General features: G+C 42.1%; 1 protein-coding gene across 1 annotated transcript; it reads left to right on the top strand.

The window, feature by feature from the left end:
* The first annotated feature begins 693 nt into the window (after positions 1 to 693).
* Positions 694 to 10,489, top strand: LOC139232789 (probable G-protein coupled receptor 139). The gene is made up of 2 exons (XM_070863283.1): positions 694 to 760; positions 9,588 to 10,489. The coding sequence occupies exons 1-2, from the start codon at positions 694 to 696 to the stop codon at positions 10,487 to 10,489; spliced, it is 969 nt and encodes a 322-aa protein (XP_070719384.1).
* The last annotated feature ends 995 nt before the right edge of the window (positions 10,490 to 11,484 follow it).

Raw genomic sequence — 11,484 nt, 5'->3', positions numbered from 1 at the left:
AGATTACCTAGAATGAAACCATACATTTAAGATTTATACTATGAGGGAAAATTGCACCTTATTTTATTAGTTCGAGGTGTTTCATTAATTGATTTGACATGCTGTATTTGTTTGAGGTGCTGTGGAAAAATGGATCCTTACCCATTGCTGACTCTAAGTTAGAACAAATGAGTGTTCGATAGTAAAATGAGCACTGCACTTTAATTGAGAATTCCATATCCAGAGTTATCATAGGCAGCTGCACACCTCAGTGAAATAGAGCAGACCCGAGAGACCCAGCTAACATTCGGAAAGTAATCACTGAATTAACACAGAAGAGTGCAAAACATTCATCAGAACAATATACAATCTGTACAATGAGTCTGATTGTGTTTGAAGGAACACGACCATTGGAGAGAGAGTATTGTTTCCAATTACATTATTTAATTAGTCTGATCAACTTTTTCCAGTTTTGGGACGTTTAGCTTCAATTTTGGAATTTTGCATTGAAACATATTCTATGTCATTTGGGACTCAAATCGGTGGCCGCAATCTGTTTGTTCAAACAACTGAAACTAATTTCAACTCTGTTGCAACTTGACTGTCCCAGTGGGGAGACCACAGGGTATAATTGAAAGGCTCCGGGAATATTTCAGAGTTTAATTCAGAGAGATTGCCTAAAGCACGAAGAGGCAGCATCACTTTACACAGAAAATGCGTGCGACATTTCCCATCATTGATAAAATATTCTACGTGATCCTTGCAGTCACTGCTCTTCCTGGTAAGTGATTATTGTCATTGACGTTGTGTAACTCTGTGTTTGATCCATATTTGGCCTTGTTCTGTATCTGACAATGTAGTGATGACCATTAAATGACAGGGGCAGTGACATAATTTCAATAAATCGGAAGTCCACATTAGCCAAATTCCCACTGCTCATTTACGCTGTTCCTTTAACAGAAAACGTAACTCTGTAATCGACAGACACGCAAATGATGAAGTTATTGCTGTTGTTGGAACACTTTGTATACTTGCACCTGACCTCGGCGCTAAAAGCTCTCTAAAGTTTGTTTCTTACTGGGAGTCGCTGTCACAATAGAATTGTGGTAACTGAGAGGCACTGGGCAGACTGCAATATCTGACCGGACTGGATATGTATTACTGGGACTATCTGTCATTGTACAACTGTATTGAGTGTCATTCATTGACTGGGGTCGAACATCTGACCATAGTGGCCATTTAATATTGGAAGTTTCTGCCATTGTTGAATTGCACTGAGTGTGGGTCACTAACTGAAGTATATCATTTTACCCCAGTTGTCATGTAACACTGGGCATATATGCCACTGTAGAACTGCTCTGGTTGTGGGTCATTAACCGCAGTGGAACCCCTGATTCCATTGGCGATGTATTAGTGGAGGTATCTGTCATTGGAGAATTGTATTATATGTGGGTTACTAACCGGCGTTGAACACCAGACTCCAATGCCCATGCATTGCTAGGTTTATCTGTCACTGTAGAATTATTCTGAATGTGAGTCACATATAGAATGACATATTATATACAACACAGAAATAGCCCATTTGGCGTTTATATTCCACTCGAGCCTCTTCATGTCTTTTCACATCTAACTCTATCAGCGTAACCCTCTATTCCCTTATTCCTCAGTTACTTATCTAGCCTCCCCTTAAATTAATCTATACTATTCATCTAAATCATTTCCTCACCAATCTCCGTGTAATGACACTTCTGCTGAATTCCCGAGTTGGTTACTTGGTGACTCTCTTATATTGATAGTTCCAGTGTTGTTCTTCCCCACACGTGAACACACTCGCTCTGTGTCAACTCAATCAAAACCTTTCATAATATTATACACCTCAATTAGGTCACACCTCAGACTTCGCTTTTCAAAAGAAAAGAGATCCAGTCTCTTCATCCCTTTCTGATAGGTATAAAGTCGTATTTCTGGTATCATTCTTGTAAATCGTGTTTGCAACCTTCAGTCCTCCTCAATAATGTCTATCAGCCCCACCCCAATTTGGCCTCATCTGAAAATGTAAAAATTGTTTTTTTGAGTCCAAAGTCTAAATGGACAATTTAAATTGTGAACAGCATTGGTCCCACACTGATCCTCATGGGAGCCCACTTTACACCTTCTGCACTCAGAATAACAGTCCTTTACTTCTGCTTTCTGTCTTGGGGTCAGCTCACTATACATTCCACGACTTGTCCCCGAACACCGCAAGCTCTGACCTTATTCATTATTCTAATATGTGGTACCTCATCAAAGACTTTTTGGAAATTTAAGTATATTATATCGACCACATTACCCTGGTCTACTCTCCCTGCTACTTCTTCAATGAAATCAAAGAAGTTGGTCAAGTAAGACTTTTGCTTTTGAATCCACGCTGATTATACATTATTATATTTTTGGTTTATAGATATTCTTCTATTCTCTACTTTAGCAGGGATTCCATTATTTTCCGATCACCGAAGTTCCACTGACTGGTCTATAGTTCCCTGGACATGTTCTATCTCCCATCTCAAATATAAGTATTACGTTAGCTATCCGCCATTCCTCTGGCACTACACATTTTTCAAACTAATCATTAAATATTTGTAATAGTGCTCCTGCTATCTCTTTGCTGAATTATTTTAAAGTGTATGGATATAATCCATCCGGACCAGGGGTTCAATCCTCCTTTCATTTGACTCATTCATTTAATATTTCTCCTCTTTATTTTATTGCAGTTATATAATTTCCCATACATTATTCCGCTGTCATATCCACCTGGCCTATCTCCCTGGTAAATACAGAGGCAAAGTAATTATTTCATATTTTATGTAATTTTTCCTTCGCTCCATAGGAACTGATCCAGAGTCAATGGAATGTTGGAAAATGACTGTCAATGCATCCACTATTTCCAAGGCCACCTCCTTAAGTACTCTGGGATGCAGTCCATCAGGCCCTGGGGATTTATCGGCCTTCAATCCCATCAATTTCCCCAACACAATTTCCCGACTAATAAGGATTTCCCTCAGTTCCTCCTCCTTACTAGACCCTCCGACTCCTTTTATATCCGGAAGGTTGTTTGTGTCCTCCTCAGTGAATACCGAACCAAAGTACTTGTTCAATTGGTCCGCCATTTCTTTGTTCCCCGTTCTGACTTCCCTGATTCTGACTGCAGGGGACCTTCGTTTGTCTTTACTAACCTTTTTCTCTTTACATATCTGTAGAAACTTTTGCAATTCGTCTTAATGTTCCCTGCAAGCTTCTTCTCGTACTCCATTTTCCCTGCCCTAATCAAACCCTTTGTCCTCCTCTGCTGAGTTCTAAATTTCTCCCAGTCCCGGGTTCGCTGCTATTTCTGGCCAATTTGTATGCCACTTCCTTGGCTTTAATACTATCCCTGATTTCCCTTGATAGCCACGGTTGAGCCACCTTCCCTTTTTTATTTTTACGCCAGACAGGAATGTACAATTGTTGTAGTTCATCCATGCGGTCTCTAAATGTCTGCCATTGCCCATCCACAGTCAACCCCTTCAGTATCATTCGCCAATCTATCCTAGCCAATTCACGCCTCATACCTTCAAAGTTACCCTTCTTTAAGTTCTGGACCATGGTCTCTGAATTAACTGTTTCATTCTCCATCCTAATGCAGAATTCCACCATATTATGGTCACTCTTCCCCAAGGGGTCTCGCACAACGAGATTGCTAATTAATCCTCTCTCATTACACAACACCCAGTCTAAGATGGCCTCCCCCCTAGTTGGTTCCTCGACATATTGGTCTAAAAAACCATCCTTTATGCACTCCAGGAAATCCTCCTCCACCGTATTGCTTCCAGTTTGGTTAACCCAATCTATGTGCATATTAAAGTCACCCATTATAACTGCTGCACCTTTATTGCACACACCCCTGATTTCATGTTTGATGCTCTCCCCAACATCACTACTACTGTTTGGAGGTCTGTACACAACTCCCACTAACGTGTTTTGCCCTTTGGTATTCTGCAGCTCTACCCATATAGATTCCACATCATCCAAGCTAATGTCCTTCCGAACTATTGCCTTAATTTCCTCCTTAACCAGCAATGCTACCCCACCTCCTTTTCCTTTTATTCTATCTTTCCTGAATGTTGAATACCCCTGGATGTTGAGTTCCCAGCCCTGATCATCCTGGAGCCACGTCTCCGTAATCCCAATCACATCATATTTGTTAACATCTATTTCCACAGTTAATTCATCCACCTTATTGCGGATACTCCTTGCATTAAGACACAAAGCCTTCAGGCTTGTATTTTTAACACCCTTTGTCCTTTTAGAATTTTGCTGCACAGTGGCCCTTTTTGTTCTTTGCCTTGGGTTTCTCTGCCCTCCACTTTTCCTCATCTCCTTTCTGTCTTTTGCTTTTGCCTCCTTTTTGTTTCCCTCTGTCTCCCTGCATTGGTTCCCATCCCCCTGCCATATTAGTTTAAATCGTCCCAACAGCACTAGCAAACACTCCCCCTAGGACATTGGTTCCGGTCCTGCCCAGGTGCAGACCGTCCGGTTTGTACTGGTCCCACCTCCCCCAGAACCGGTTCCAATGCCCCAGGAATTTGAATCCCTCCCTGCTGCACCACTGCTCAAGCCACATATTCATCTGCGCTATCCTGCGATTCCTACTCTGACTATCACGTGGCACTGGTAGCAATCCCGAAATTGCTACTTTTGAGGTCCTCCTTTTTAATTTAGCTCCTAGCTCCTTAAATTCGTTTCGTAGGACCTCATCCCTTTTTTTACCGATGTCGTGGTTCCAATGTGCACCACGACAACTGGCTGATCTCCCTCCCTTTTTAGAATGTCCTGCACCCGCTCCGAGACATCCTTGACCCTTGCACCAGGGAGGCAACATACCATCCTGGAGTCTCGGTTGCGGCTGCAGAAACGCCTATCTATTCCCTTTACAATTGAATCCCCTATCACAATCGCTCTCCCACTCTTTTTCCTGCCCTCCTGTGCAACAGAGCCAGCCACGGTGCCATGAACTTGGCTGCTGCTGCCCTCCCCTGATGAGTTCTACCCCTCAACAGTACCCAAAGCAGTGTATCTGTTTTGCAGGGGGATGACCACAGGGGACTCCTGCACTACCTTCCTTGCACTACTCTTCCTGCTGGTCTTCCATTCCCTAGCTGGCTGTGGACCCTTCTCCTGCGGTAAGACCAACTCGCTACACGTGATACTCACGTCATTCTCAGCATCGTGGATGCTCCAGAGTGAATCCACCCGCAGCTCCAACTCCGCAACACGGACCGTCAGGAGCTTGAGGTGGATACACTTCCTGCAGATATAGTCGTCAGGGACACTGGTGTCGTCCCTGAGTTCCCACAAGGTACAGGAGGAGCATAACACCTGACCGAGCTCTCCTGCCATGACTTAACCCTTAGGTATACTTAAATTGGCAACAACAATGTTAAAAGTTACTCACTGTTATAGAAGTGAAAAAAGAAAAGAGAAAAACTACGCACTAATCACCAGCCAATCACTTACCCTCTTGGGTAGTGGGAAAGCGGGTTGTGTAGAGGACACAGAGAGGCTGCAAAGAGATTTAGATAGGTTAAGCGAATGGGCTCAGGTTTGACTGATAGAATACAATGTCGGAAAGTGTGAGGTCATCCACCTTGGGAAAAAAAACAGTAAAAGGGAATATTATTTGAATGGAGAGAAATTACAACATGCTGAGGTGCAGAGGGACCTGGGGGTCCTTGTGCATGAATCCCAAAAAGTAAGTTTGCAGGTGCAGCAGGTAATCAGGAAGGTGAATGGAATGTTGGCCTTCATTGCGAGAGGGATGGAGTAAAAAGCAGGGAGGTCCTGCTGCAACTGTATAGGGTATTGGTGAGGCCACACCTGGAGTACTGCGTGCAGTTTTGGTCACCTTACTTAAGGAAGGATATACTAGCTTTGGAGTGGGTACAGAGACGATTCACTAGGCTGATTCCGGAGATGAGGGGGTTACCTTATGATGATAGATTGAGTAGACTGGGTCTTTACTCGTTGGAGTTCAGAAGGATGAGGGGTGATCTTATCGAAACATTTAAAATCATGAAAGGGATAGACAAGATAGAGGCAGAGAGGTTGTTTCCACTGGTCAGGAAGACTAGAACTAGGGGGCATAGCCTCAAAATACGGGGGAGCCAATTTAAAGCCGAGTTGAGAAGGAATTTCTTCTCCCAGAGGGTTGTGAATCTGTGGAATTCTCTGCCCAAGGAAGCAGTTGAGGCTAGCGCATTGAATGTATTCAAGTCACAGATAGATAGATTTTTAACCAATAAGGGAATTAAGGGTTACGGGGAGAGGGCGGGTAAGTGGAGCTGAGTCCACGGCCAGATCAGCCATGATCTTATTGAATGGCGGAGCAGGCTTGAGGGGCTAGATGGCCTACTCCTGTTCCTAATTCTTATGTTCTTAAAAGAGATTTACTAGATTGCGACTTGGGATGGCGGACTTCAGTTCTGAGGAGAGACTGAAGAAGCTGGGTTGTTCTCCTTAGAGATGATAAGGATAAGAGGAGATTTAATAGAAATGTTTTGATCGAGTAAATAATGATAAACGGTTTCCATGTGCAGAAGGGTCAGTAACCAGAGGACACAGATTTAAGGCCAACCACAAACGACATCAGGAAACATATTTTACACAGCGAGTTTTTGCGATCTAGAATGCACTGCAAAGTCGCCTGGCAGTGCGCTTTTTTCTAGAGAATAAGGCACCAGTCTGTTCACACTTTCCCAAATTACAACAGTAACTACACGAGTTGGGATGTTCTGGGGTCGTGAAATTCACGATATCAATGCAAAGTCTTTCATTCTTTCTTTTCCGATAGTTGTAGCCTCTCAATTCTGGTATCATACTTGTAAATCATTTCATGTCATTTGTTCAGTGTTTCGATGGCCCTTTTGTGATATGGAGACGAAATCTATGCTCAATAAGCTAAGCGTTGTTGAATCACGTTTCTCTATAAGCCTCGCATAACTTCTCTGCTTTTGACTTCTACACCTGTAGCCCCGGTGCCTTGCTCGCAATGATTCTGACTCTATTAACCTGTGTTGCTACTTTTAATGATTTGTGAATTCAGATGCCTCCATCCCTTTGCTCCTCTAACCCTTTAGACTCTTATGTTCCAGGGTGTAGGAAGCTTCCTTATTCCTGCAAACTAAGTTCACCAACTCATATTTATCTGCATTGAAATTAATCTGCCATTTACAAGGCCGTTATGCAAGTTTGTTAATGTCTTCCTGTGTTTTATAGCAGTGTTCCTCAGTATTAACTACACCCTCTAATTTAGTGTCACTGGAAAATTTGATATTGCACTTCAGAATTCCGAGTACAAATCATTGATGTAAATGTGAACAGCTGTGGTCCCAGCACCTTTCCTTGTGGAACACCTCGACCAATCTGATAATATACCTTTAACCCCCATTCTCTATGTTCTGTTTTTCAGCAAGTTTACTCTCTATTCTGGTATTTGTCCTTTAATTGCCATTGAGGGAGTGCGACAAAGGTTCACCAGACTGATTTCTGGAATGGGGGGATTGTCCTATGAGGACAGATTGAGTCGACTCGGCCTATATTCTCGAGAGCTTAGCAGAATGAGAGGTGAACTCAATGAAATGAACAACATTCTTACAGGGCTTGACAGGGTAGATGCAGGGAGCATGTTTCCTCTGGCTGAGGAGTCCAGAACCAGGGCTCACAGACTCAGAATAAGGTGTCGGCCATTTAGGGCTGAGATGAGGAGAAACTTCTTCTCTCAGAATGTGGTGAATCTCTGGAATTCTCTACCCCAGGGGGCTGTGGGGACACAATCTTTGAGAATATTCAAGACAGGGATCGATAGATTTTTGGACATTAAGCAAATCAAGGGATATGGGGATCGAGTAGGAAAGTGGAGTTGAGGTAGAAGATCAGCCGTGATCTCATTGAATGGCGGAGCAGGCTCGAGGGGCCGAATGGCCAACTCCTGCTCCTAATTCTTATGTTCTTATGACTCCACATGCTCTGACCTTAGTCACGAGTCTGCTATGCGGTACCTTATCGATGGCCTTTTGAAAGGCCCTGTACTTAAATTCCATTGGCCCTATCCGGTAAAACGCTTGCCTAATCAAAAGTGTACAATCTCAGTTTGGAAATTTTCAATAACCTCGTCTCAAAAGCTTTCTTGTGATTTGGGTTTGGAAAGAGTTCCAGATTGACACTATCCTTTGTATGAAAACATGTCTCCTGATACCAAACATGAATGGCCCAGCCCAAATGTTAAGGTTATGTCCCTTTGTTCTGGCCTCCCCACAAGAGGTAAAAGGTTTTCTCTATATAACATCCTTGAATCATCATAAAGTATTCAATTAGTTAAACACTTAATCTCTGTCCTAAAGGGAATAAAAGTCTAGTCTATGAAATGTGTCCTCACCAATTAATCCTTGTGTCCACGGTATCATTCTGGTGAATCTGCAATCGGTCGCCTCCAAATCCAGGCGCTTTCCTTTTTGTTACAGACTTTTTTGTGTCCCCTTGTCGACTGCCGACTGGAAGTCGATATCAATACCATCCATGTACACCTTCTTATCTACCAAGTTAGTAAATTGATCAACATGTTGAACTAGATTCGTTCGCCGTGACTTATCTTTTTCAAATCCATGCTGGCTCTCTCTAGTCAGTTCCTATTTATCCACGGGCTCCGTCACTCTCCCTAACAACAGTTTCCCTTAACTCTCACACAGTACCCGCGATACTAATAGGTCTTGGAATTGCTGGTTTACCTCTCCCACACCCTTCTTAAATAATGGAGTGACCGGCAACTTCCCAAACTTCAGGGACAATTCCTCAATCCAGACAGTTTTAGAAGATCATGAGTGATACGTCAACATTTTTCTCACTATCTTCTTTTAGTACGCTGGGGTGAAAACTATCAAGTCCTGGAGACTTATCAATTTTCTGTTTCATTATTTTCTCTGTGACCATTTTAACCTGCATTTAATCTTGTAACTTCATGCATTGTTTACTTTGAACCTTTGCTTGTATCTCTGGTACTTTACCCTCTTCCTTTACTGTGTATATCATTAAGGACCCACATTACACTTAACCACCTCTTTCTCTTACTATACTTGTAGAAACTTTTATTGTTGACCTTGATAACTCTGGCAATGTTTTTCTCATGTTCTGTTCTATCACTTTGTTCTCTTTATATCGTTCCCAGACCGCGGTATCTCCAACATTCATTGCATTTGTAACATCTTTCTTTTAATTGTATACTATCTTCTGTTAGAATCTGCTGACCAAGGTTGATTATTTGTAAAAAGAGCGTTCTTTGCTTTAGATGTATGTTTGGGTCTTGTATTGTATCAAATGCTCATATGAACACCTCCCACTGTTCATCTGCAGTGTTACAGCTAACAGTTTTGCCCAATTTACTGTGGCCAATTTTTATTCCACCCTCCGTAAATTCAGCCTCACCTGAATTTATACGTTGGCTTGACTCAGCATTGTCCCTGTCACATCATGTTATGTGCCATGAAGAATAGTCCGTGGAGCTTGATCACTAATTGCTGTCTTCTTTCTCATTCTTACAGTTAATTTAATGGCGATTGTGATCCTGTCCCAAAGAGATTGTGGGCTCTCCACCTGCATCACTCGCTATCTGGTGGCCATGGCAGTGACAGATCTACTGGGTGTTATCACTGAGGTCATATTGAATCAAATCAATTCATATTTCTTCCCAATATGCTTCCTGGACATCACCACTGTTTGCAAAGTAACGACAATCCTGCGTCGCACATCGATAGACTGCTCTGTCTGGTTAACAGTCACACTTTCCTTTGATCGCTATGTCGCCATTTGTTGCCAAACGCTCAAAGCAAAATATTGTACCAAGAAAACTACGGCTGTGGTTATAGCAACAACTTGCATTCTTCTCTGTTTGAAAAACATTCCTTGGTACTATACTTATGAACCTGGGGATAAAATTGACAATGTGCCATATTTTTGTTATACAAAAACAAGCTATTTTACTGAGCCCGGATGGGTGGGATTTGACTGGTTTGATACGGTTCTAACCCCATTGCTCCCATTCACTTTAATTTTGTTGCTCAACGCTTTGACTGTCAGACACATTTTAGTGGCCAGTCGAGTCCGTCAGGGACTGAGGGGTCAGTGCAAGGGAGAGAATCGCAGTGACCCAGAGATGGAGAGCAGAAGAAAGTCTGTGATTTTACTCTTCACCATCTCCGGTAGCTTCATACTTTTGTGGCTTTTATATGTTATAGAATTCTTCTACTATATCATTACAAAAACATATGACTATAGTCACAATGATTCATTATATATCTTTGAACAAGTCAAATTCATGCTGCGAAATTTAAATTGCTGCACAAACACATTTGTTTATGTGGTGACTCAGACCAAGTTCAGAGAGCAGTTCAAGAACGTGGTGAAATATCCCGTTACCCTAATCGTTCAGTTAATTAAACAATAAAAGCAAATGAGTATTTCTCGTTCAGTAATCTAAGTTAAGTCCCCAGACATCTCTCCACTGAATTGCATGAGGAATGACTCGAGATTTTGAGATACTTTCAGCATTTGAATCACCTCACCATTTTGATTGACAAGTGCGACATTTTTTAAGGGGAAGGGCTCCGTTCAATGTTCAGAGTCAGTTCAGTTTTTCAGAGCAACAATCAATGTGCAGAGTGAAACCGGGATCAACACGAAGAGCTGGGCTGTAGTTTCGAGGATGTGGTATGTAGTTCGTGACAATTCTTCTTCAATATTTGAAACAAAACCAAAGTTTCGATACAATATTAAAGGTAATATTTCCCAACTGAAGGAAGTTTTGGAATTTCAACAGAGAAGATTAGGATTTACTGCACAGTGCAAGACCTTATCATGTGACATATGTACTGCTTTGTTTATAACAGATTCCTGAAGTTATTAATTCCTTTAATTAAATAGGCCCCTTTCTTCTTAGTTGTTTCATCACTTAGTGCTTTTATCTTTCTATTTTTGTCCCTCTGATATGTCTATCTTTCCATATCTCTGACTCGCGGTTAGTATTTCCACACAAAGCTGCCTCCTAATCTGCTTCTTATTTATGGTGAAAATTTCTCGCGGTCTGTCCCATTCTCTTTTCCGGAATCTCCTTATCTCTGTCACTGTATCTCACTTTCTGTTTCACATGCTGTCTGTAACGTTTCCATTCCAGTTACATCCCTCATGGTCTTGTCTCTATCCACCTTCCTTTGTGTCTGAGTTTCTCGCTATGTGTGTTGTTCTGTCCGTTTGTTACGTGCATATAGCAGAACTCTGGGTGGTTCCATCTCGAGGAGTGAATGCTTTCCATCCCAGCTTGTTGAATGAAGTCAGAATATAGATGTAACCGTGAAAATCCTCTCCTCTTGTCCCTTCCAAGTCGCTCCAATTGCGCTTGATCGATGGCTCCCGGTTTTTTAAAGGATCACTTTCTCGATCTCA

The sequence above is a fragment of the Pristiophorus japonicus genome, chromosome 20 (genome assembly GCF_044704955.1).
Source record: "Pristiophorus japonicus isolate sPriJap1 chromosome 20, sPriJap1.hap1, whole genome shotgun sequence".
Classification (NCBI taxonomy): domain Eukaryota; kingdom Metazoa; phylum Chordata; class Chondrichthyes; family Pristiophoridae; genus Pristiophorus; species Pristiophorus japonicus.
Note: the sequence above shows the minus strand (reverse complement) of the source record. Positions and strands in the feature narration are given on the sequence as shown.

Coding starts and splice junctions, on each gene's coding strand:
- LOC139232789 (XM_070863283.1), top strand. CDS start 694: ATGCGTGCGACATTTCCCATCATTGATAAAATATTCTACGTGATCCTT. Junction 761..9,587: donor TGCAGTCACTGCTCTTCCTG/GTAAGTGATTAT, acceptor TCATTCTTACAG/TTAATTTAATGGCGATTGTG.